This window comes from Trachurus trachurus (genome assembly GCF_905171665.1).
Source record: "Trachurus trachurus genome assembly, chromosome: 9".
Classification (NCBI taxonomy): Eukaryota; Metazoa; Chordata; class Actinopteri; order Carangiformes; family Carangidae; genus Trachurus; species Trachurus trachurus.
Window position 1 is genome coordinate 23,997,025 of NC_139895.1, and position 27,158 is coordinate 24,024,182.

Below are 27,158 nucleotides of genomic sequence, written 5' to 3' on the forward strand. Positions count from 1 at the left end.
AACCAACAGCCTCAGCAATAACTACATCATTTAGACCATCAATTACATCCACTGTTTATGAAAAAACTGACAGAGACTCTACAACTATCACAAGAAGTCCCTACACACTTGAAACGTCTCAACCCAGTGTCTCTGTGTTTACCTCAAAGGAAACCTCTACTTACATTGATATGGAGAGTTCTGGTGGCTTACCTGAAGAGGATGACTTGGAATCAAGTCCAGATGGGTCTGGTGCACAGCCATCCACTGAGACTACCACAAAACCACAGGTTAAATTTACTGTGGCCACAGATGAGACTGAAACAGATGAGACTGAGAGTACATCTGACATGTTGAGTGCTACATCCATGGGTCCCTCCGGCACACAGCCTAGCAAGGAATTTATGTCATCAACCGGATCTCCACACACACACATAACAAGCACTGAGATTTACAATACAGAGGGTAGTGGGGTCCTCACAGATGACTCTGGGACAGAGGATGGTAGTGCAGGGGCTTACGTTTTTGATGGATCAAGTACAGTTGTACCAGTCACAAGTCCTCCTATGATGCCAACTACAGTCGCAGCCACAGAACAAATTACACTTTCTTCTAGTGCTGTTGCTGGCACAGAGGACAGCTCAAGTGGCCAAACAACAGATAAGTCTACTGATGATGTTATTACTCGAAAACCTTCGGATACCACAGCCTCTTCTCTTTATAGCACTGAAAAACCAACTGCAGCGTCTATCAAAGTCCTTACTTCAGCACCCCCAGGGAGCTCAGCTGTTACGTTCTCTCACACATCTTCAGCGTCATCTTCAGATGCTTATAACACAGAGTATCCTGAGGGGCCATTGAGTACACCCACAGAGAAACCTACAATGACACCAGCACCACATGAAAGTGAAACATCAGATTTTGCAACATCTACTGCTGCTTCTTCTCTCTACAGCACAGAGAAGGCAAAAATCACAACAGCATATACTATTACACCTGCCCAGTCAGTTGACATGTCTCTCTCGACAACTGATATATCAAAACAAAGTCCAGATTTTACTTTTACAGAGGAGGAGAGTTCTGGTGACCAGACCACTAAGAGCATAATATTTGTAGAAGTGACAGGTGAAACTGAAACATTTGTTTCACTTACACCAACCTCTGATGAACAGATTTCCTCACAGGGGGGCGAAACTACTCCAGATACCCCCATCACTTCCGAAGCAACAAAGCCTCCTGTTTCAAGTACTGGGAAAGATGAAGTATCTGTATCTGAGCGTATAACACAGTCCTCTGATACAACGTTTCCCTCTCATAGAGCTGGAGCCTCAGTTGGTGATCATGCTACAGTTGACTACACTACTGTAAGCTCCATCAGTGAACATGAGCAAGATGAATTCACATCAATGTCCACCCCAGTTCCCTCCATTATATATCATAGTGTTACTGACCAACAGGTAGTGATCATTACCCCCAGTGGCAGCCAACCCAAAACTGACCTGAGTGAACAAACACCTACCATGGTCTTGCATGTTTCAAAAACATCAAGCAGCACAACTGCCATATTCACAGAGGATGTAACAGAAGACGATGAATTGTTTTCAACAGTTACAGACAGTATGAAGGAAAGCCACACTCCTGTTCTTATCACCAAAGATGACACAATCATTGATGCAGATGTTACCTCCATTGTTCCGTCCTCTTCATTTTACCCAACCATTCAGACAGAGGAGGCTGGAGGTATCACAGCAGTTACCATGACACAAAAGTTGGAGGTGACAGAAGTCACAGAAGGTTCGGGGACTGACGATGCCACCTTCTTTACTCCAACACCAGTGACATTTCAAGCTGCTTCAATCACTGATTTGTCACCAGCTTCAACATCTTCTGAATATTCATTGTCCACCTCACAGCCGTCACCAGCGGCAGGTGTTTCAACTGAGGAGATGGTTTCATTATCCCCACATGCCACCCCAGCGGTCACCACAGTGACAAGTGAGGAATATTTTGTGAGCACTGATGAAGCGGAAAAGTCTGTGACCTCATCACCCACAGCCGTAACGTCCACAAGTTCTGACACAACAGATGACACAAGTGATGACACCTTAAGTTCCACGCAAAGTACTGTGCTGTCATTCACTGCAACACCAGACACAACAGTGTCCACTGAATCTGGTATAGTGAAACCAAGCAGTGAAGCAACTGATGAGGGATATTCAGGTAGCGGTGACATTGAGGAAGGCTCTGCACTAGATATCTCAGAGACACCTTCAGGGTTCCCTGTGGATGGATGGACTCCATCTGAAAAGTTGATCAAATCTACAGCCTCCTCTCTGTTCAGCACAGAGCAACCAACCAACCAACCATTGTCAGTTACATCACCTGAAGCTGCCACTGGGGATACTGAAACAACAATACCAAGTTCTGCTTCCAGTCTTTATAGCACTGAAAAGCCAACTGTCACATCTCCTGCTGATGTTTCTTGGCAAGTCACTGAGTCAGTCACTGAGATCTCCACATCCTCGTCTTTGCCTTCTCAAGTCTCAACTGAAACAACCAAATCCAGCTCTGTGTCTCGAGTGTCCAGCGAGGAATTTTTGGTGACCACGGATGAAGCAGAAAAACCTATGACCACATCACCACCAGCTGTAACAACCACAAGTCCCGACACAGCTGATGAGACCGTAGTTTCCACACAAGCTCCTGTGCCTTCTGTCACTGCCACGCTACATGCAACAGTGTCCACCAAACCCAGCACAATGAAACAAACCAGTGAAGCAACTGATGATGGAGATACTGATAGCAGTGGTGATGACTCTGACGAAGGCTCTGCAGTGGATACATTAGACACAACATCTTCTGTGGATGGATGGACAGCATCTGACAAGTTAGTTAAATCCACAGCCTCCTCACTATTCAGCACAGAGAAACCAACTTTACCTGTAACTGGAGATGATGAGGCTGAAACGGCTGTAGCTTCAGCTTCATCTTCTGTTTCAGGTTTTTACAGCACTGAGAAGCCAACTTCCACACCTTCTCCTGACACCCAAGACACTTTTGTGACAGAGCCCTTGATGCAGACAACATTAGCTCCTCCCAAAAGCACAGATACATATTCAGTGGCAAGTATCATAGATGTTACAGAAGTGGTGAGCTCTGGGGTTGAGATAGAAGATACCGCAAGTGCGCCACCTTTGACAGTAACATCTGAGACTAAAAATACTGTAGCTACTCCATTGCTCCCTGTGTTCAGTTCAGAGAAACCAGCCACAGTGACCCAAGAGGATGAAACTTCTAAGCCTGACATAATGGTTCAGTTTGTCACCACTTTTGACCCAGAACCGGAGATGACGCAACCTGATGTGTCCTTCCAACAAGCAAGGTCTGAGATTGCAATCACTCATCATCCCCACACTGACATCTCCACTGAGAAAACTGTACTGGCCACAACCAGCCCAATATTGCCCACTGAGGAATCAAGCCAGCATTTTGAACCCAGTGACAAAACTCTGCAGGCTGGAGTTACAGCCACATCACTGGAAGATAAGACAAGTGAAGCACCAAGGCAAGCATCTCTAACAATAGATGTTCCAACTGATGGTGAGGGAAGTTCAAACAAAGACGATGAAGTTCAGGAAACAACTACCTTTTCTACAGTGACCTCCCCTGTTACAGAAGACACTAAAATTACAGAGTTGACTGGGGATGAATCCATAACCCAAAAATCAGAAACCGTCCAATCTGTAAAGCCTGAAGCAGAAACAACAACTGTTCATCCAATGACCTCAACAGAGTCAAGCTCAGTGGAAACATCGGAGACTTCAACTGACCACACGCTAGAGGAAACAAAACAGAATCTGACCCCAACTGTGTCATCACTGTTCAGCACTGAAACACCATTGCTAACTTCAGATCTTACTGGCCAAGAGGGTTCTGGAGAGACATCAACAGCATCACCCAAAACTGTGTCAGAAGAGAGTGAACAAACTGTCACTTCTACCTCTGCCACTGAGAAATCAACTACAGTGTCACTTGTAACAGACACTTCAACAGATAAAGAGGGCTCAAGTTACGAAAAAACATCATCAGAGTCAGGGGAGATCTCTGCATCAACAGAAACAGTTATTATCATTTCGCCTGAAGGTTCAGGTGATGAGCCATCGGTTCTTTCTGAATCTATCACTGCAACTGATTCACCCTTGTCTAGTACGGCTAAGATGGATAGTATCACCAGTACTTTAACGCACACACAAACGGATGAACCAGAATCATCTACATATGAACAAACTTCAGGGCAGAAGTCACCAGAGACCTTTATTACTGAAACATATGCAACACAATCCTCTGCTGTGTCCAGCACGATCAATCCAACTGAGAGATCGCCTTCTCATGAGTCAGGATCAACAGATTCTGATTCTTCAGATTTTTTGAAACAAGATTCAGACCCATTAAGTAGCGATCAGTCCTCTGGCATTTCACATGCAACAGAAACATCTACAAACTCAGACACTGAAGTAGTAGCCACTACAGTCCCAGCTGTTCTTTTAACATCAGCATCCTCACATCCTGATGTTTTAGTCCAGTTTGCCACAACATCTTCCACTGTACAGGACCTAACAACTCCCAAAGAATCATTTGAACAAATCAAATCAGAGATAGCACTTACACACCGCCCTGACACAGATCTTTCCTCTCAGGATTCACCATCGACCACAATTCAGCCTAGTTATGCAGGTCATGCAACAAGTCAGATTACAGAATCAGCAACTGTAACTGTATCTGCTTCAGTGGAAAATGGGACAGTTGAACCCACTCTTGACCAGGTTTCAAGTAGTACAAAGACTGAACTATCTCCAGGTGCAACTGTTGAAACAATACCAGATGATGACTATTCAATCCCAGATTATGATGGCGGTGACACCAACATGGTTTACTCCGCTCCAAAATATAATGGTAGTACAGCACCAGAAAAAGTAGCACAGTTAATAACTGCAGCACCAGCTGTTTTGCAGACATCTGAGAGTAAGCCTGTTGATTCAGTGAGTGGAACTGAAAGTAGTTCAAAAGACAAGGTCACCCAGTCACCTAGAGCAGCAGAAGCGATCACTGTTATGCCATCTGTCAGTGCATCATCACCCTCTAGTTCTGAGAGTAGTTCAGAAAGCAGCAGCAGCTCAGAGGAAAGTATGACCATCGCAAGCACTGTTAAGATGAGTGGTGATGAGACTGAGAAAATCACCTCTGTGACTAAGTCCCCCTCCGACACTGGGTCTGCCAGCTCTGGAAGTGGGTCTGGAGAGTCGATGACTACAAAGAAACCAAAGATCCCCAATATGGAGCAACAATCTCTGTCCTTTGATGACATCCAGACAATCTTCAAGGCAGACGCTACCACACCTTCAAAGGTGGAGTCTGCCAGTGTTGATAGCACTTCTATAAAAGAGGACGACATAGACAAAATTAACCGAGATGTCTCACCTGACACTGAAATGCCCACAACGACCCAAATAGAGTTCACAACAATGTTACCAACACAGACACCAAGCCTGCCAGTGTCAGTTGAATCTGAAGCTACCACTCCATCATCTTTCTCTGGTGCGGATGAGAAAGTAGACAGTAACTCCACTGCCCAGCCAGATACAGGACTGGATTTGGGCCACACCGTTGTTGGTGAAACTGTTGAAATTCCAGGTATGTTTCTTTAAAGGCTTTAACTTTAATACAACAAATGATGAAGTCAGAATAATCTTTGGTTAAACACAACTTTTGTTCTGCTTTAATTTTAATCTCACAATAGGAACTTACACATGCACTGAGGACATTTGTCTGAATGGAGGCTCTTGCTATAAAACTGGCAGCCTCCATACCTGCAGCTGTCCTCCTGGTTACAGTGGTGATCGCTGTGAGACAGGTAGGAAAGACTTCTTTTCGCAATATCTCACTTCACTAACATTTATCTTAAATGAGATCCATGGTCTAGGGGACTACAATTCATTTAGGCTATTCCCTATTACTAATTGCTTCTGTTTCTTACACAGATATTGATGAGTGCCAGTCAAACCCTTGCCGCAATGGAGGTACATGTATTGACAGGCTGGCTTCCTTCACATGTGTGTGCCTACCAAGCTACTCTGGGCTGTATTGTGAGGAGGGTAAGTTGATGTGATGGATTCTCCTCCTAACTTTTCTCTAAATATTCTTTTTCAGACTAATGAAAATGTGCCATTTCAGTATTGTTGTAAGGGGTGCCAGGTACCCATATAAGCTGTCTAGCTCAGATGATTTTTATATGACATGATTGGACTTGTAATTTAATCAATTGCCTTGGAGAGATAAACCAGAATAAAAAGACCATGTGTCATGCAAACATTAGACATCATTACTGTCAGTGCAGCTGTATTAAGTAGTGTTTTGTGATTCCCATTGCTACTAAGTACAAATGAAATAAACATGGTCTTTATCTCATCACCATAATCATACAAACATCCATGAACCACTTTTTATTGCCAGCTCAAATGTGGTTTACACTGTATGCCAGTCACTTCTTGACATTTTCATATGGGAGTAGACTAGCAGATTGTACGTGACATACGTTCCTTCTGTTACTCAGAAGTTAAGGTTATCTAAAGGTATTTCTGAAGTAAAGGGTCTGAAGTTCCTATACCCTGTAGCTTTTCCTAGTCGTGTTTGATAACACTGTCATCTTTACCCTTTGATGTGATTGTATGTGTGAATTCACAATCTAGCCCCAGAATTCTAAGCTTTTTTTTCTGGGTTGATCCTCTTAAAGTTACTTTTTTCCCTTTTCTTTGGCTGACATTTCTGAGAAAGCAGCTGTGTCTGAGTACACAAACTGGGTGTGATTCACTGTGATTCAGTGATTCTGACAAAATTTAGGGTGTAGACACTGGTCAGTAAAAATCAGCCAAGGGAGATGATGCCCTAAGTTCAACACACTTGAGATGGAAGTAGGGCACATCTAGGAAATGAAAGTGAAATGCTATAGAGTTTGAGTTGTACATGACCTCTTTATAGCTGCATGTTTCATAAATTTCTCAGGGGTCTTAGACTTATACTTAGACTTAAAGATACTTTATTGATCCCAATAGAAATTAAATAGCACTATAATACAGAGAAAAGAAAATATACAAAAAATGTAAAATATATATACACCATGTACATCTATGTTAGGTATCAAATACTAAAATAGAATGAATTGAGAAAATAGAAAGCCAACTGAAATAGAAAATAATCTGTTCCCATATAAATATGCATTATGTATTATTATTGTAAACTGTGCCTGTGGAGGAAAACTGTGCAAATGTGGCTGTGCAGAAAAAACATGTGTTATTATTGTTTCCAATGTCGTAGCTGGGCAGTGTTGTGCAGTCTTATGGCCAGGGGGACAAAAGAGTTCTCAAGTCTGTGTGTGGAGCAGGATAGTGACAGGAGCCTGTCACTGAACACACTACTGATACCTGGTGAATGTGTTGTGTAGAGGATGGTGGGAGAATGGAGAGAAGTTCCTCCAGGGTCCTCCTCTCTGCCACTGTTACTAGTTAGTCCAGCTCTCCCATCACAGAGCCAGCCCTCCTCACCAGTCTGTCCAATCATGCTGAGTCCCTCTTTTTGCTATTTCCTCCCAGTCTTAGCAGTTTTTTTTGTAGATGTTGAAGGACCCTGGTCTTCTCAGTAATTTGTAATAATAATAATAATGATTTCATAATAAATAATCAGTATTTCATGTTGCTTTTTGAATACATATAAATTATCAATCTGAGAAGAAGCATTAGCATTACAATGACACGTTGAATAGATGGTACTTAATAGAATTTCTTCTTGTTTTGTTTCACTATTGTTACGGGCTGTAGGAACTAATCCATCACTTTGTTACCCTTTCATCTTTATTGGAGACAATAGACAGCAATAGATAACAGCAGGCCTGAGGGTTGGCATACTCAGGTGTGAAGAGCACTGGAGATGCAGTAGATTAGATTATGTCATGATGGTGAGGTAAACAGATCCACGGATGTAAGTAACAGCTAGAAGTTTACCCTCCTTTGAAAATGTTTGCTTTTCACATCTGCTGACCCGTGGTTCTTCCTGTACACCTCACTCTCGCTCTTGTTCTCTCTACCATCAGATACAGAAGTATGTGACTACGGCTGGCATAAATTTCAAGGCCACTGCTACAAGTACTTCCCTCACAGAAGAAACTGGGACACAGCAGAGAGAGAGTGCCGCATGCAGGGGGCTCATCTCACCAGCGTCCTCTCCCACGAGGAGCAACAGTTTGTCAATCGTAAGTTAAAGATCCTACTGTAATTGTAGATAAATGTCCATAAGCGCAAGAACAGAATCAAACCCTGATTTAGAAAACCTACATGATAAGATTGAAAAAATTAAAGTACTTTTGTTGAAGCCACATCAGATACAGTATACAAAGGTAGTTGTAGAGTAAACTATGTACTGTAACTGCAAGAAAATGAATCAGGCAAGAAAAATGCCACCACTATCTCTTGTTTCCACTCACACTTTGTGTAACTGAGCAGTCCTAAAAAGGACATATGGCAACAGTGAAATGTAATTTGCTGTGTCTCACTCTACCCTGTATGGCAGGTCTTGGACAGGACTACCAGTGGATCGGCCTGAATGATAAGATGTTTGACAGTGACTTCCGCTGGACTGATGGCAGCCTTATGGTAAGATAGGTTCCTTTCTCACATATTTCCGTCTCAACAAACATGGCACAGAGACAGTGTAAATATTTGGGTTAGATGCTGGTGACAGATACAGTCATCTAGGAGGGAGAGTCGTTCTTTTCAGGGGCTGTGGTGACTTTCTCATGACGTACTCTCCTCCACCTCATATCGCTACACCCTGCTGGGTGACTGCTGTGGTCATAAATCTGATGTGGACCATGCTGTCAAGGCACCACTGAATCCTTTTATTCAGTGTGAGTCCAGCACAGGAAAGGAAGTAGCTGCAACAAAGCAAAGACGATGACAGTCCAGTGTTATGCCCGGGAGACAAATGCAAACTGTAGTGTTTATGAAGCAGCACAAAAGTCTGTGATTGCTATAGTGTGTGTAGCTGCTGAAGATCCCCCTCACAAGACAGGAAAGTGGCTAATTACCATGTGCATCTGTGTTGCACAGACTGATGTCCTCACTTCAAAGATAATTCTCCAGGACCAAAGATAGAGGAAGTATAGAGAGAGCCTCAGGGTTAAAAGATAAGCACGGACCGCCTTTGGGGACCCTTCCTCAGCTGAGAGATTAAGGGGTGAGGAGGGTGTGAGTGAAGTTGTGTGGAGGGGAGTTTGGCAGGCGTGGACAGGTATGGACCCCCTTTAACCCCTATACACATCAGGGGGGCCAGCCAGCAGGAAGCTACCCGGGGGAAGGGCCATCAGACAGGCAGCTAGACACAGATGGACAGCACCTGTGTTCAGCTGCAGAAAGAGAGCCCAGGGGGTCTGGGTGGGTGGTCACCTTCAGTGGATTTAAGAATAATAATAAGACTACTTAAAAAAAAAAAAAGATTTATTTCAGCAGTAGGACACTGAAACCCCCAATCTGACGTGTCTTTGGATTGAGTGTGCGTGTGTGTGTCTGTGGGTGATCAAAGTTTGTTTGATTATTTTGAGGAAGATGTAGGCCCGCTGTGCAATTGATGGGTCACATATTTGTTAACGTGAAGTGAGCAAAGCAGGAAGCCGGTGTGTGTGTTTGTTAACCATAATGACAGAGTAGCAGAGCCTCGGGGCGTGATTGGAGGAGTGGGGGGTTCACAGCTTTGAAGAAACCGTTTGAACCTAGAGTGCGCTGAAAGACTGCAGGTAGCATCAATTCCTGTGCTACAGCTGTGTGTATACTGTACAAGTGTGACGATGTACAGCTGTGTGTATGGAATCCTGTGCCTGCAGAATTACACGTGTAACGCCAGGTATGCAGACTGTGTGATGAAATGACGAAAACGTATGTTTGTCTATTATCACAAAGCTGTTTATTCCTAAACACACAGTACCTGGAACATGGATGCCGAGCATGCCAACTATCTTATTACATATCACTGTCTGATATAAGCCACTGCTCTGTGGTGTGTTCAGAACACTTTAAGAAATCCTACTCAGTATACTGTACTATTATATTTAGACATATTGTGGCTTGCTGTGAGATTTGCAGCACAGTAATGTAGCTGCATGTGACATTGTTTATAAGCCCATTTTGTGTCTTGTGTAAATCATATGGAGCCTGCAACTGTCCCTCACAGCTGAACTATGATGATGTAATAGCTGCTGAGTTAATGTTGGCTCCTTGAAAGAAACAGTTGTTCCCTCTTGTGGCCATTAATTAAAATTACAGTGACATGAAGCTGCTGCCAAAACAGAACAGCATCTCCCTTTTCAGCCTGTGGAAGAAGATAGGTGGTAACAACACATGTTCTCATTAAGTAATCTGGCATTCAGTTTATCAGGCAATAGATATACATAAATAGTTTCCACTACTTCTAAAATAGGAAATAAACATCTGTATGCCAGGGGTTTCACTAACACACTTTGTGATGGGTTTAGTAAGGTACATTCAAATAAAGATTACCCTAAATTTATCATCATGTCTCTGCCTTTTTATCTCTTTTTCAGCAATATGAAAATTGGAGGCCAAACCAGCCTGACAGCTTCTTCTCTTCTGGCGAGGATTGTGTTGTGATGATCTGGCATGAGGATGGCCAGTGGAACGATGTTCCTTGCAACTATCACCTCACTTTCACCTGCAAGAAAGGCACAGGTAATAAGATGCAGGCACAAATCATTTCTTACTTTACTGAGAAAATACAGAACTCTGGAGAGTAATATTATATTGTCACTTGTTTCTCAGTGGCCTGTAGCCAGCCCCCTCTGGTGGAGAATGCACGAACCTTTGGTAAGAGGCGTGAGAGGTATGAGATCAACTCGCTGGTGAGGTACCAGTGCCAGACAGGCTTTATTCAGAGGCACGTCCCAATCATCCGTTGTCGCGGGAATGGACAATGGGATGTCCCTAAAATCACCTGCATGAACCGTAAGTACAGCTAGTGCATCTCAAGATATACATACATTCCTTTGCTTGTCTCACACTGAACTGGATTTTATTTTGACAGTTACGCGTTACTAATATATGAGTGATTTATTGCAACATATACTTTTTCTCTGACAGCATCTAGCTATCGGAGGACTTTTATGAGAAGACATCAACATACTAGTCTCTATAGCGTCAACAACTTCCAAAGATGGCCGGATGAGGCCATCCCTGTTTTCCACCAGCGCTTCCGGGGAAGAAGAGACAGGACTGAACATAGGCAGAAGAGACAGTGATTATCGTGCAACATGGCACATCTTACCTAAGACAAGAACACATGGCTGGGGCTTGTGAGGAAAGTGGGAAAATATTCTCAAAGGAGAAGCACAAGAGAAAACACATCAAAGAATCCAAGAGGATAATCTGCAGTTTTCTTGCCTTTTGGACGACAATGGAATCTCACACAGTGCCTTTTAAAGAGATGTTGACACATGACTTTTCTTATCAAGAGGCATTGTTTTGTACCAATGCCAATGTGGATAAAATACTTTCAGCTGGCTACTGGAAAAGCAAAAAAAAAAAAAAAATCTGATCAGTCCTTTTTAAACTGAGGACATTTTGTCTTTGTCCATCACATATCAGATAATACAACCATGACTGTTGTCTTATACCTTTTTACACCAACTGTGCTATTTAAAAATCACCATAAATCCTTTCAAAGAAAAAAACTGTTGTGAAATTATAGCGCTTATGTTATGTAAAGGAATCGATTATGTTGTTGTGCTGTTTTAAGCTGGACTTCATTTTAATGAGCATGCATACATATGCATATATATTTAGACCCTCAACCCTTAACTATATTAATTATTAGTTAGGAGATCCAGGTTTGGTTTCTCAAAACACAAATGGAAGCATCAGTAGCTCCTATATTGGTAGACTATTATTTCACATGTGTACAACTATAAACTTTTATGAAGAATCAAATTTCAGTTTTCAAATATAATCAGCAGAGATACAAATCATGTTTTGAACCAGAGTTGCATAGCTTTGCAAGAGGTAGTTGTCCAGATTCCAGGTTAATGACACACCCCAGACTGGGGAAAATGCGCCAGATTGTTCAGTCAGCTACTGGAGACCTGTTCTGTGGTGGCAGCCTTCACTGGATGTCATCACTGTCTTGTCCAGATAAATGTCTATTGATAGTTTTCTATAGAGAATGAAAAAAAAAAAACTTACTGACATTTCTTTTGATTTTTTTTTTTTGCAATTTATTATGAGAGATGGGTCTACCCAGTATCGACGATGCCTTTATCCACAATGGAAATCAATGTCCATCATCTGCTTTAAAATGAAAGAAGGGAAGTGTGGCTCCAGTAACATGTATTTTGTGCTAATGCGTGTTACAATACTTACAATAACTTACGATAGTTCATAACATACAATAGTTGCTGCAGCATGTTTACAATAATTTTAATGCTGTTCATAATCACACATCAAAGAGTCAGCTCTCTCTTTGCTTCTTCTTTCTGTCATTGTGGTCAATTGAAATCAACCATTGAGAGAATGTATTTTGTGAGACACTCAAAAAGACTTGAACATAATGGCTTTTTAGGCAGAAATACAATTTATTCTCAAGCTGCTCTTGGATCTCCTTACTTCTGTAATATGATGCTGTCACATATCCCAGCAGTGCTCTTCATGTATTTTTATTGTACGTCCAAAGGAGCCACAATTTACAGACTGTCTAAATGGGATGCACTGAGGATGAAAGACTTTCTAACAATATGATGGATTTACACGTCTTTTTACATCTTTAATGCAAACAGTGGACCAAAAAATAAGGAGGGCCCCATCGGCTGCAATAATGTTGTTCTTTAACTTTAACAAAATATTTGTACATGTGGATGGCTATGTGTGTCTCAAGCCATTTTTATTTTACGGAGAAATGTTGTTTTGTTTTGTCTGCCTGTGAATGTCTGTGTGTGTGTTTCAGCCTTAATGTGCACATAATATCATTTTATATTTATAACAGTTTATTTTATTTTTTGTTTTACAATGTGAATGTCCGGGATGTTTGTGAATTTTTTTTTAAATATTTTTTTTTAAGAAAATCAAACCATTTTTTCCTGCTTTGAATCTCCAAAGAAATAAAATAAATATAATGATATTATATACTAAGGACATTTTGAATTTTTAAAGAAATGTTTGGAAATATGTTTTTGAGTGCTGTGCATGTTTTTTCTGTGTTTGTGTAGGTTTTCCCCAGATTTGGTGTTTCGATGTAAACTGAAAAATGTAAATTATAATTACTCCTTAAAAAAACTTAGCAGCCAGTTAAATTTAATTCAAATTCAAGTTCAGACTTTATTGTCATTGTACAGTACACAACGAAATGTACTTTTGCAGCCTCTTAAAACTATACTCATATTAACAAAGTCACATTCACACACACACACACACACATAAATAATTAAAAACATAATTACAAATAATTAAGGGTATCCAATATTGCCTCATGTAGAAAGTGCAAAATGCTGCCGAGTGAATCACGATTTCTGTCAAGTTTCTCCAGAGGATGGTTCTTCTTCCTTCCTCTCCTTCATCATCTTCTTTTTCTTCTTCTTCTTCTTTTTTCTGTTTTTTTGGTGCTTAGCAGCCATGGTGGCAACCAGTTTTAAAGGCCACCATCTTTCTTTGAGGATGGTTAATTCTCACGCATACTTTTCAGCTAAGTTTACTTTAGCCTGATGAGTTTAATTGCTTTCTGCTCCAGGACGTTGTATTAACTAAGTGCAAGCTAGGAGAGTCAAAAACAATTAAAAACACATTAGTTAACATCATTCCTAAGGATCAAACTTACATTTTACTGTGTAGTGGATGGTGTAAACTGTGTATGGTTTGTCTTTCTGCTTCAATGATGTAGCAAACTTTTAACAGGATTTCAGTTTCATGCCTGCAAAGTGCCTCAGAAGTGGAGAATGCTGGTAAAGAGCATGCATAAATGAAAAATTAGGTCCTTTTGCACTCGAGTAAATTGTGTACAGAGTAAATAATGTTGTGGTTTCACCAGCAGGTAGTGCTGTCAGACTAAGTCATGGTTTCTGTCTGCTCATGGAAAGGGTAGATATTCATTTCTGTCCTTATAGCACCCACACAATTCATGCAAACACTGAACATAATGTGAATCCTTTTAAACTGAATTCCCTGAATCGCACTGTAGAACATCGTCTCATTTCAAAGTGTCTTTCATATACATCAAACTGAAGAGCCTATCAGACATGCTCTGCAAAAAACTGTTGGTAGACAGATTACATTTTGAGGGGGAACAGGCAGGAAGCAGTGCATGTGAATTATAGCAAACATATTAAGAAGTGGATAAGGGATCATAAGTGACACTCATGATGAAATGGCTGATGCTGCTCAACTGGATCAGCATATAATTGCATAGCACTGCATTTGTAGTCAATAGCGTGGCTGAAGGTGGCTCTTCTTGAATGTCAAACACTTCTTATGCCTACATGGTGGTGCATAAAGTAAGAAGATTAATTCCCTTGGTGTGAAAACAGAAGCTTTTTGAGTACATTACCCTTAACCACTGTTCCCAGAGCACCCCTTTACACAGCAGTGCCTTGAAGTTCACACTGACACTCCTTAGTAGCACAAAACACCATTACATAGATAATAACATCAAGTTGTTTGATGTAATTTTTGTCTAAATTTGCCTTGCATTTTCACTGTGAGTGCCTGCTCTGTCATTAGAGAAAACTTAAGTTATGTGATCAAAGGCTGACCCTAGATTCCCCAGCGAGAGTAAAGTCTACAATCACACCTCATGAAATGCAGATGCCTCATGGGTGATCAGTGGAAAAACCTCAACCTCTCTGCCTGTTGAGGTATTTCACAGGTTTTCTAGGTTTGTTTCAGAAAGGAAATGCATCCTGGCTCTTGCTGATTTCTTAGGTTGACAGGCGCCTGAGACTCTGTCTACCCTGAAGCAGTGTGTCTATCATCCACTTATTGCCCTGCTATTTTCCTACCACGTGTAACTTAATCTGGATACCTGTGAGTGACAACTTGGGATGTTAGTACTGAGTGTCAGCAAAACTTTTGATAGGTTGAAACCATAGAAAGCAAACAAATTAAATGTTCAGCCTTACTCCTGCAGGATCAGCCAAGGACAGTTAGTTACAACAGCAACCGCTGATCAATTAAACTCTCAATTTTCAGCATAAATAAACCTGGAGAAAAAAGAAAAAGAAAAACTCTCCAAGTGTGCAGAAACATAAATGTTTTGTTAATTTACTGCAAGTGCTTAATAGTCCACGGATTCAAATTAAGGTTTCTTTTATCATTATTCACATTTTATATGCTGAAAAACTGGTGAACATTTTTGTACATTCTCTCTCTGTTCTCTGTTGCTCTCTGCTCTCTGCAGCATCCACCAAACAAAAAGCTTTCACCATAACACACATCTACATTTGTCTGGTGTTTCACTGCTGTATCTACCTAAATCTGACCCCATTCCCATGCACTCCCACAACGCTCTTACAGACTGTCTTACTGTTTCCTTTGTCTAACTTAGTGGTGGGCTGGCAGGCTGGCACTGAATTAAAAACATGCCAAAGAACAAATTGAGGAGAGTCTAATCTTAAATCCTCTCAACGGCATGGGTTCATGCCAGATACATGGCCCCTAATTTGGCATCTTAAACAATGCTGCTTAAATCTCTGCTTAAACCTCAGTATCAGCACATAATGCACGCTGATTTGGTTCCAGTGGAAATTAAAATGTTTATTGTTGGAAAAAGGAGCAGGTTCAAATATTGTTTTTAAAAGTTATGGTCTTTATTTTGAGCAGTTTGTTGAAAAAGGTACATGGCGATAAGATATATATATAAAAAACAAAACACCTCCACCTCCACCATTACTCATGCGCAAGTGTGTACAAATGCACAAGTGTTGACAAAGAATGCATCACCATAATACCACATGTAACCTGCAGTAAGTACCACATATCAGTGCCCATGGTTAGAAAAAATAAAAAAGAGATAATATCAAATGTCAAAATTTTACAAGTGATACCTAAATTATGTGTTTTCTTCTTCTTCTTGTCTTTGTGAATCAAAAAAAAAGATTTACTGGATTTGATTTCTACTTCATTGTCAAATACATGCAGTATTCACTCGCATCGTGTCACTACAGTATTTCAACAACTCAATGGGTATTTACCAATGAAACCATAGTACAGGTGCCATTAAAAATGTACAGCTCATAACCTCCGTGACAAAATGTGAAACGGTGTTATGGCAAATATGAAAAATGTTAACCTACTTCTTCTCTAACCTGCTAAAAAAAATGTTGTTTTCCATGTGATGCATATAAATTGTTTACAAATTACACTTCACAAAAACTCAGCATGTGTCAAACTGAATCTGAATTTTTATTTAGAGCGGACATCAAAAAAAAAAAAAAAAACGAAAAAGTGACAAACATTAAAAAAGTCCCACAAATGTTAAACAAACATAATCAAAAGGTTACAAAAAATGTAAAAAAAAAAAAAAAAAAAAAAAAAAAAAAAGAGAAAAAAAAGAAATGCTGGGATGGGAGTTGGACTAATGGGAAATATCAATGTAGAGAAGATCACAGTCAAAAACATATACATTCATTTTGTATTAAACAGTAAATTGGATCACAGCTCAATGTTTGATAGGTCAAAAAATCTCAGAGCGTGAAAAAGGATTCCAGTTACTTACTTACTGCAATATAACATGTTGATGTCGGTCGCTCAACAGTAGTAGACAAGTCATGTTCATTACTTTCACCAATTTAGGGGTCTATCACTGGTGTGGTACTTGATAAAATAAAATAAACTATCAAATGTTTTTGTTCTTTCCACACATTTTTAAAGCAGCAAATATAATCTGCACATGTGCAGAAATGCTCTAAATCTTGAACTTCACACATCTAAACCTTCTGTGGAAGACAAACCAAACTTAGATGATGTTTCACGACCATTAAGTTCTTGTCTCTGTCACATCACTCATACATTGACACTGTTGCCATTTCCCCCACAGTCTGTATAAAAATAATGAACCCACAGTTAGAGTAAAACAAAATGTAATGACTACAAAATATTTTGCCATTTATTGCATATGGATGTAAGATGTACAGTATTTTTTAAGGAGTTAAAAAGGGGTTATCACAGCTTCTGAAACTGAGTTCATGCTAGTTTAAATCCAAAGCTTATCTGCTTTATTGTTGATTTTATTTGTTGTGGTTGTTGCAGCTCTTTGGTGGTTATGGTTTCTCTACCCCTGTCTACCCTTTCACTGTGGCTTGAAGCAGTAGACGCCATGAGCCTTTTGCATCTTGTCTGGGAATTCAACGAACCGCACTGCAGATTCTGTGGGGCTGCAGTTCTTACGGGGCCTGGAGATGGGGTAGCGGACACTTCCATCAGCCAGCCAGCCAGCATCACAGCGATCGTAGCCTTCGAGCTTCCAAGCGGCGTACATGTGGCCCACTTTGGCGATCTCGGCACCGTCATCTAAGCATGCCTGGACAGCCTCATCAAAAGTCAAGCTGTTGGGTTGGACAAGCCAATAGAAATCTCCTGGTGGCAGAAAGCAACAGGTGATCAAGAGAAGCACTTGATGGCCTTATTCTATTATTAATAGATGATACACTATTTTCCGTTACTTGTTTCTTGGTGCAAGCACACCACCTGAACAACTGTCACCCTAATGAACATATCAGTACAGTGGATGTACAAATTAAAACCTCACCTGTGAATGCAGAAGCGTAGCAAAACACATCAAAACGGGTCTGTTTGTTCTGATGACCATAGCTTATGAGGCCAGGGGTACTGGAGCCACCACAAGGCTCTCTGGGTTTGGTGATTGGATACTTCACTGTGCCATCACTCAGCCAGCCCGCATTGCACCAGTCAAGACCACCCTTCCAGGCTTCAAACAGCTGGTCATAGGAGGCGACCACAGCATCCTGCTCTGCACAGGCCTGTACAGCTTCGGCAAAGGTCAGGCTGTAGCGGCCCATACTGGACGAGTATGGGAACACAACGCCTGTGAGAAGAGGAAGAGATTAAATGAGTTATAAATATGTCAACCCAGCTAGTAAAAAAGGGATGTGAGAGGTTATGTCTTTCTTTAAAATGTGTGTGGTCTTGGAGTCCATTCTCCAGGGAGGTTGCCTTAGCTGGCATGCAATGGGATGTTTTGTTTTTTATGTTAGTGAATGTAGGCCTAATAGTCTTTCAGGTCCAGCAGCTTGCATAAATGTCTGCAGAAGCCAGACATTGTGCTTGCCTCGTCTTTAGAAAACTAGGTCTTAAGCTTTGCTGCATTAAAGATCAAACAAAGAAATTGTAAAAATCATAATTTGGAAGTAAATATCCATGTTATTACAGTTTAAGCAAGTGTAGACAGTGGTGCAAACTTAGTGGTAAAACATTTTACTGATCTTGGTGTCTCATTACAATTTCCTTTTCAATATCAACTGTTTTTCATGATTACCAAACACAATTTTTAACAGATATCAAAACATCTGAAGGTTGATATTATTGTGTTCATGCTTCTTTGGTCTAAAATTTCATGTGCCTATTCCACATCCACCCAGTTTGATCATTTGTGCATGTAAAACTATCAACAGAATTTGTGTGGGAGCTGCCTTTTACTACAGAAGTGCTGTGACATTTTGCAAATATCTAATGTGTCACAACGCAAGATTTTAGAAATACAATGCATGAGTAAACACGCAAATGATCACGCTTGCATGAGAAGCTGTTGCTTTTTGTATTCCAAAAAAGACATTATTGTCCCTCTGTTGAAAAAACTGATGAGTAAATCAAATGTGTGAGGATATGAATTGGAAAAAGACAAAATGTGTTTCTGTTTACTGCTGTTGAACAGTATTCAAATGTAATCATGGCTGACTCATTACAGAGGTTTGTATAAATCAGCACAAGCTGTCTGTTCTTTTGTTTTTCCTTTTCCACAAGAAAAGAGAAGAAAAACAAAGGCAATGTTAAGCAAAATTGTTGATTCTAAATTATGATTTTTTTTTCAACAATGAAATATGTGAAATGACCATGGAACATTTAATATACACAATATGTCTTGCCAATTGGCTTTATGCACAGCTCCACAACTTCCTGAAATAAGCCAGCTCGTTTATTTCCTGTCTTACATTATTGGACCAAGTGATTAATCCAGGTGTGTCTGACCTCACAACAGTGGTCAGGCACACCTGGATTAATTAGTTGCTGGGTTATTTCAGGAAGTTGTGGAGCTGTGCATAAAGCCAAGTGAATTAAAATTTCGACAGATTATATGAAATTACATGAGATGAGATGCAAAATGTCTCTGAGCTTTTCTAAATAGATATAATAAACAGGATTTACCATCAATGAGAACACCTTGCACCTCCAAGAAGACCTCTTGCATGCTGTCCTCCATCCCGTTGATGATCTCACAGCGGTATCTTCCTGTGTCTTCCACAGCGACGTCAGTAATTACGATAGTGGCATCTTCTTCGTCTGTTCCTGCCAGGAAGGCACGATTCTCAAAGCTTCCATAGGTCTTCTTGAGGAATCCCATTGACATCAGCACATCCTCATTCAGTGACTCGTCATCTGCCACCTTGGTCCATTTTATCCGAATGCCAGTGCTGCCAAAGGAAAAGGAGTCTGCGGGCTTGAGCCTACACGGCAGGGTGACGTTGGCACCTAAGCCAGCAAAAACCTTGGCTGGAAAAGAGGGGGGAAATAAAGGTATAACCTCATCGGAAGTTGTGCAATATTGTGTTTATATAGGTTTACATAAATCAGCACCTCATATATATTTTGCATTGATTATAAAGATTGCATACAGAAGTCGTTGCTTTGCTTTTGTGCTTGCTGATGTAGGAAAGGTCTGTTTGAGAACTCCAAATGAAAAACGAAAAATGCCTGATAACTGCTTTTCCCAATTCTTCCGTCTTTATTGTTCTCGTTGTTGTTTTGTATATAACTCTGCCGCCTGTTTTGGCATGTCTGTCCTGTGTATTTATTATTGAGCTATACTCATACATACACAAAGGCTTTCTGTTAAAAGTGTTTTCTCACAGAAAACAAAGTCTTGGAGTATTCTGTTGGGTTTATTAGATACAGTATTGGACACCAGCCAAACTTCAGCCTCTGGAGCCAGTTATCCTCTTCAGTCTCCTTCCTGTTCTTGTCAGTCCTGGCTCTTATAAACCTTTGGCTCCTCTGCATTAACCCTCAAAGTGCTTATCTTTCATCTGTTCCATCTGATTTGTGTAAAACACATCAGGCACAATGTCAGTAACATTACAATACAATACAAGTAAGCTGATAATATAGTCCATTACACACAATCTAGCTGTCATCATCACTTTTTCTTTTGTATGTTATATCTGCACCCTCCCTGTCCATTTTATAACTTTAAGTCAAAATGGCTTGTTTCTCACCATGGGTTCCTAAAATATCCTCAACATCCATGTTCAGACCTCACAGGGGGCTTGCTTATTTGAAAAGACCCTAACCAGTGAGGGGTGGCCTGTGCCAGGCAATAACAAGTACCAGATGGAGAGATGCACAGTAGCTCTAACCTCCACCCACACAGGTACAGCCTTGAACAACCAACCTTCAGTGGAGTCCAACTATGTGCCACACAGGACTCGTCATATGATATGGCAATTACATAACTGAATGAACTCCTAAAGTAACAACCTTTTGGCTGTAAGAAGTCTGCAACTATAACTGTTATGCAACCATGCAGGTTTTTGGCCGAATCCAGGGTCAGAGCTTAAACATTGTCCTTCAAGTGTCTGGTGCCATGTCTGTGAGTCACTGAGACAAACCTAAGATCCTCTGTTTCTGATTTATTTTTCTCCCCACTTACTAAAGATGTATGTTCTGTGTCTGAGCCAGTTTGTCTCTGCTTTCTGACTGAGGATGCCAACATTTGTGTTGAGACTGCCTTACTTCAAGCAGCCACATCAGAGCCGTGACTGAAGCACTGTGTCACTGGCTCTTTGTGAGCGAAAATGTTTCCCACATGGGCAATGCAGGAAATAATAGGAGCCAATGGCTTGCTGCCTTATATTCTATTCAACCCATAGCCTGCCTTCAACACACACAAACACACACACATACATAGAAGAGTCACACTAAAACGACTTCTAATCAACACCATGCCTAAACTGTCACAGTTCTCCATTCTAACTACACAGAAGACGTGTGTCTGGACTTTGTTCAGTGGTGCTCAGATCATTAGTATTGAGCTCTCCTGCAGAAGGATTTAATTAGCAGAAGCACTGCAGACAGAACTAATCTACCCTTCAGACCCATCTCGTGCCACTCTACTCTTCATTTTTACATTTCTTTCATACAGCTGCAGACCCCAGAGAATCCTTCCATAAAAGAGTCTCTCCATCCAGCAGCCTTACTCGTCCCTTGTCTGATCAGGAAGATGCCAGGTACTTTACAAGCTGAGTAACACCCTTTGCTGTTGCTAATTACTAATGTCATTAAAAGCAGTGCAGAGTTTAAAAGCTGTCTGGACAAGATTCTGCTTTGACCGTTCTGTCAGTGAGAAATGACTCATAGCCTCATAAATTCTCTGCATGGGTAGCAGTTTGCAAGTGCGACCAAAGTATCCAGAATGACGAAACTGGTCATCAAAAGCCCTGGCGAAGGTGAAGGAGATGGTGACGTCAACATCACCTCAGCAGATGTGATGCCACCCAACATTTATGCCGAAACTTTTCCAAATTCCAAAAGCTTATAGAGTAGTTACGATAAACAGTTTCATTGTACTGTCCTGTGGAAACATTGTTCTGTCCACAGACTGAATACCGACCACTTGATGTGGTTTAAATCCCTGAAATTTGAAACAGAAGGAGGGGGTAGATTAAACATCAGTGTGCCAACAAAGTGCTGAGAAAGGAGCTTTGAATTCATTACTGTAGACATACCAACCTAATACCTTAAGCATAATGAAGAACTCTGTCCCATACACTCAGGCACAGCCGTGAGGATAATGATGACTGAGTGCCAGTGGTAGCAGACAGAGAGACAGGCATGGTGAAAGCAATTCCATACTCTTTCCTGTTCCTGCAGTTGCCAGCAGACTCAGGTCCCACAGGAGAATGTGGCCCCGACCATGTGGGGCACACTACGCTCATAAAGCAACAGCCTGTTGTGTGTACTTAGCCTTTCAGGAAAACAAGGAAGTCTTTCTTTTCTTTGTCATACCGCAAACAACATCCTATTTATACAAGAACCCCTCCGGGGTCGAAGGTGGTGCCAAATGGTCATGTTTAGCATAAAAATGTGCCGTCGACAAATTCTCAATGGTTCCTATCTGAAGATTCTGTTAAGAGTGCAACTGGGAATGGAACTACAGCAAAGACGTAAATGAACACGTGCGCATGACAATAAAAGCGCTGTGCAGCTGCAGCCAAGACCTACTGCCATTTTATGACCGAGCACAATTCTCTCTCACTCTGTAAAAGCTTGTATTAGCAAGTGATTGGAACCATCTGCTTCTTTGTAACACCAAACTGTAAATTAACAGCATTACAGTGGTCCAGATCTGCTCAGTGACCCACATATTCTGGAATTACCAGAGTGTAATTGCGGTGTGAAACCCCAAAGCACATTTTGCGCTTTAATTTATTAAATGAACCAAATGCTTAATTTGCTCAAATCTGTCATATGAAAGGATGGAAAGGATTGAAATCTACAGAGAGCAGCTGCTACGTGTTTAAATCAGTGTGTCTGCACAATGTGCCACACCCTCTGACAAAGCAACTAGACATGTGAAGCTTTACAACATCCCGCTGCTTTGCTCTCCTCCGCTGCTGGCCCACATGTGTCAATATGTAGAAAGAATTAACAAGCACAGCTGCGACAAACAGAGCGAGCCAACTCCGACACACTAATTCCAATAAACTGCTTCCTGTTGTCTCTCATGCAGAACAGGCACAAACACAAAGCGCAGGTGTGTAGTGCTCACATGGGAAAATGTATATGCAGTCCCTTACAGCCCACATGTACAGTGGGCTGTCAACGGAGTCATTTGTTAAAGTTCTCTCAGATTGAATTAACATATGTGCAATGGGACTGAACGTGACTCCGTCAATGTCCCCCTAGCCTAAACATATTTTCTCTGCAGCCCCCATCGTCATCCCATCTCCAGCCAGGCCCCTTTTCCCCACCCAGCCCTAGCAACAGGGGCCAAGCCTCAGTAACCAACAACCACAGTAAGCATTAGACTTAACAGGCTATTACCTCACAGGGAAAGGCAGAGTCATTTGGCTGCTGTTCAGCATAGGGCTCTATACGTTTGGCTGCGGATCATTAATCTTAACTCTGCTCCTGTCAGACTGCCTGTAACCGTAGCGGGTTTCCAAAAATCCTCAGTGCCAGAGTGAGTCAGTTGGTATATGGACAGGCAACGCCCCGTGAACAGACAGAGAACACACTGCTCACGTTGCCAATAAAAGCTATACTGTATGGAACTGCAATTGAGCTGGCCAGAGCTGCGCCAGTGAGCTTTCACATGATGCAGACAGTGAGGTCATATGCAGTATAAAACACATGTGCACGATACACACATATGCTCACATCACTGGCCAGTGGTTATTTCAATGTTTGGATAAAAAAGCATAATTTCGTCCCAGAGTGAAACTGTTCTCCCTACAGACGAGCTATTTCCTCCCATCTTGGAAAAGAGAAGAGCTGACACATCCCTAATTTGACATTCACTGAGTCAGCTCGCAGGGGCTGCTGAAAGCACATTAAATATCACTCAGCACATATTATTACACAAAGGCTTCTAGCTACCATTTTTCCCCCCACCACAGCAATAGATCTATTCTAGTATTTCCAAGCTTGCAGTTGCAGCAACTCCCTCAGTGTGCCATTCTGTGGGCAGGTGTGAATTTGAATTATAACAGCATCATAAAGAAGTGCAGGCGCTCTCTGATAAGACTTCTTTCTAGGTTTTTATCTTCTGTTGACAATGAGGAAAAAAGAAGATAGAAAAACTATGAAATGACAAAACAGAAAAGCAAAACAAAAAAGATCAAAAGTTCAAGATTTAACCGTGGGAAAGTGGATTATTTTCACACTCTTGTAAAGACTACTACTAGGCTTGTTTCAGCCACTAAGACACCTGTGACCCATTTTAAGAGAACAGCCAGTAGTATCAGTGATGTGGTCCTCATTCAGTAGCGTGGGCAGAGAGCCTCTGTGAATGACAGGGTGATTTATTCAGCAGCCGGTCCATGCTGTGGTGGCCAGTTTGCAGCGAGTCAATGAGTCAATGGTGAGTCACACTGTGGCAGTGTATGTGTTGCCCCAGAGACGACTCTGTTACCTACTCCTACAATGACCCTGTTGTTAGAGAAGCCTGAGCTGTGGTACCACTTTACTTAGGTCTCTTACACAGCTCATCCTCCTTCTTGGTCTTTTTTTTCCTACATGCACACTCAAGCACACACACAAACATGCATTCACAAAAAAAGTAACAAGTGCACACAATTTATAATATAAATTAGTGGGTGGTATCATTTCTTTTTTACAGAAATGTATTCTTACCTGTTGCTTGAAAGGGAGGGCTCGTCCCCTGACTGTACACACTGGCAGCCAGGCTCAGGGAGATTATTGTGATGCACAGCAGGCTCGTCATTTTCTCTATTTTCACAAATAACCCTCTTCAGTAAAAATATAAATATTGAACTTTGAAGTAAAACTGCACTAAGTTATCTAAACTTTAAATATTTGAAGAGAGCCCAAACAATATTTCTTCTCTTTTAATTTTTATTCATCTGGCAGTCCCGCTTCCTGTCTTTGTGCAGCAGCCGCCTGTGGTGCTACTGGAAAGTTTGGGCTCCTCAGAGGTCCAGACAAGTGGCTTTTATTGTATCCTTGCATGGTTAAGACCACTCCCCCTCCCATCAGCCCATCACCACGCACAGCTCTATACTGGCTCCTCTTTGCCACATTATTCTCCTTTGGGAGAAGCAAAACTCCAGACAATTAACCTGCAGATAATCATCCTGGGATAGATGTATAAGTGGAGCTATTATGAATCCTGTACAGTAATTAGATAAGTATCACTAAAAACCTCAATGAGTGAAACTTTTCTTCTTGCATTACATGCATCATCTCATGTCTTGCAGCCTTGGTATGTTTTCACTCTGTTATTATTTCTACTTTTACAATCTCTGTATCAAGTTTCAATGATGTTCATATTCTTAGTTCTGTAGTTCAAGTAATGTATCAACTCTGAAGTCTGTAAAGGACCTGAATACTTCCCACATCCTGACATACAAGCACACACACACATACACGTACGCACACACACACACACACACACACACACACACACACACACACACACACACGCACGCACACACACACACACATGCAAACTTGTGAAGAGGTATGATGTACTTACTTTTGATGGAAGACCATTAAGTGTAAAAGGGTCATTAAATGATGTAGACAGAAGGTCTTTCTACAAGTCATACTTTGCTTTATCATCCTTTGCTTCGTTTATTTATTGTTCTCCCTCTCCCCCATCTGTCTTTTTCGTTCCCCCATAGAGTTTACTCTGTACGTTTATCCAAGGCTACATTTCTTCTCAGTCTCTCTTCCTGTTTAAATGTGTTTACATTTGTGTTAAACATCTGTAACTAAGAAGGTAAGGAATCAAGTCAGCTAATACCCACCCTCCCTACATTTGGACTCTTTCACGGTTACTTTTAACTGAGCATGTTTCGCTCAGGTTGTAATTCTGATTTTGCAGGAGAGAGGAGACAGCAGAGCATAGCTCTTGGGAGGGTGGACATGGATTTGTGACCAGCCATGAGCATAGGGGACCTGTGTGGTCTCTCCTAAATGTTTTCTCAGCCGTCCAGACTCTCTTTGAATGATGGTGAGGCCGGGAGGGGAGCAACAGGCTGCAGATGCTGCTCTGGACCACTCCATCACTAGAGTTATTACAGCTGGAACAACCTAAACTGTTTTCTTTTTCAGTCTCTCTCTTCCTATCCTCTGCCCTGTCTGTCAATTCTTCAAGTCCCACAGAGATGACAACAGATAATGTGGTAGCCAGGTCTATTGTCTATTCTAAAGTCCTAACTTGCCCTGGGCACATCCACCCTGTGGTGGATCCTCCGATCCTCTGGGGATCTGAGGAACTCTTATGTAACACGGCCAAAGGCCCAGTAAACTGTGAAATCATAAACATACACGGCTCCAGAGTAAAGGCACATTTACTCCTGACACAGACAGAGGTCAAACCAGAGATGTCATCGCCTCCTGCACCATGGTAACAACTGTGAGATGATGTGTGGAGGTCAGGGCCAACTTATACTCCTCAAATGTACTGTTCATGGCAAAATAGTTACATAAAAGCAAAATAACTTCCTCCCCTCTGAGTAACCAGTCATTTCTGAGAACACAATAGCCTGGCAAACATGTGTTTCGATTTTGCCCAATATGCTTATTCAGTCATAAGTGACAAACAAATACAAAGAAGAATAGGTTGAAGCAGCACTGGCAAGTTTTCTACAGGGTAGACTCAGCTTGCATGAATGCTTGAGGTGTATAATACAATACAATACAATACAATACAATACAATCAGCAAAAAGTGTTGCTTGGTTTAATGCAGGCTGACAATTCATCCAAATATAACTGTAAATATTTGTGAAGTCAACATAATTGTATGAGAAAGAGCCTGGCCGCTCATGTGAGAGCTAGTGTGCAACTATGGGTTTGGAGAAAGGCCTTGTGCATTTTGTGGGATTTCAGATCAGCAAAAAGAAACTCTTGAGTTCCCTGCTGAATAGGGCACTGAAGAGTTTCACTGATGAAATGTTATATAATGGCAAGGAAATACATACAATGGTGTGACTAATTCCTAAGAATCAATGGAGGATAGATAGATAGATAGATAGATAGATAGATAGATAGATAGATAGATAGATAGATAGATAGATAGATAGATAGATAGATAGATAGATAGATAGATAGATAGATAGATAGATAGATAGATAGATAGATAGATAGATAGATAGATATTCTCT

General features: G+C 41.2%; 2 protein-coding genes across 2 annotated transcripts in view; one reads left to right on the forward strand and one right to left on the reverse strand.

Annotated features, from left to right (window-relative positions):
- Positions 1-11,431, forward strand: part of LOC310991036 (versican core protein-like) — a gene marked incomplete at its 5' end in the record, with an annotated part of 46,154 nt that extends 34,723 nt beyond the window's left edge. The window contains 8 exons of the mRNA XM_083978605.1: positions 74-5,670; positions 5,777-5,890; positions 6,018-6,131; positions 8,123-8,281; positions 8,599-8,681; positions 10,625-10,769; positions 10,860-11,042; positions 11,178-11,431. Of these exons, the coding sequence (XP_083834731.1) occupies positions 74-5,670; positions 5,777-5,890; positions 6,018-6,131; positions 8,123-8,281; positions 8,599-8,681; positions 10,625-10,769; positions 10,860-11,042; positions 11,178-11,335 (6,553 nt within the window). The 3' untranslated portion in view covers positions 11,336-11,431. The remainder of the gene's footprint in view (positions 1-73; positions 5,671-5,776; positions 5,891-6,017; positions 6,132-8,122; positions 8,282-8,598; positions 8,682-10,624; positions 10,770-10,859; positions 11,043-11,177) is intronic.
- Positions 11,432-17,070: 5,639 nt separating this feature from the next.
- Positions 17,071-24,929, reverse strand: hapln1a (hyaluronan and proteoglycan link protein 1a). The gene is made up of 4 exons (XM_083978237.1): positions 24,663-24,929; positions 19,458-19,802; positions 17,824-18,120; positions 17,071-17,651 (listed from the first exon to the last, which is right to left on the reverse strand). Exons 1-4 carry the CDS (start codon positions 24,751-24,753, stop codon positions 17,365-17,367), a joined length of 1,020 nt encoding a protein of 339 aa, XP_083834363.1. The 5' UTR covers positions 24,754-24,929; the 3' UTR covers positions 17,071-17,364.
- Positions 24,930-27,158: the final 2,229 nt, after the last annotated feature.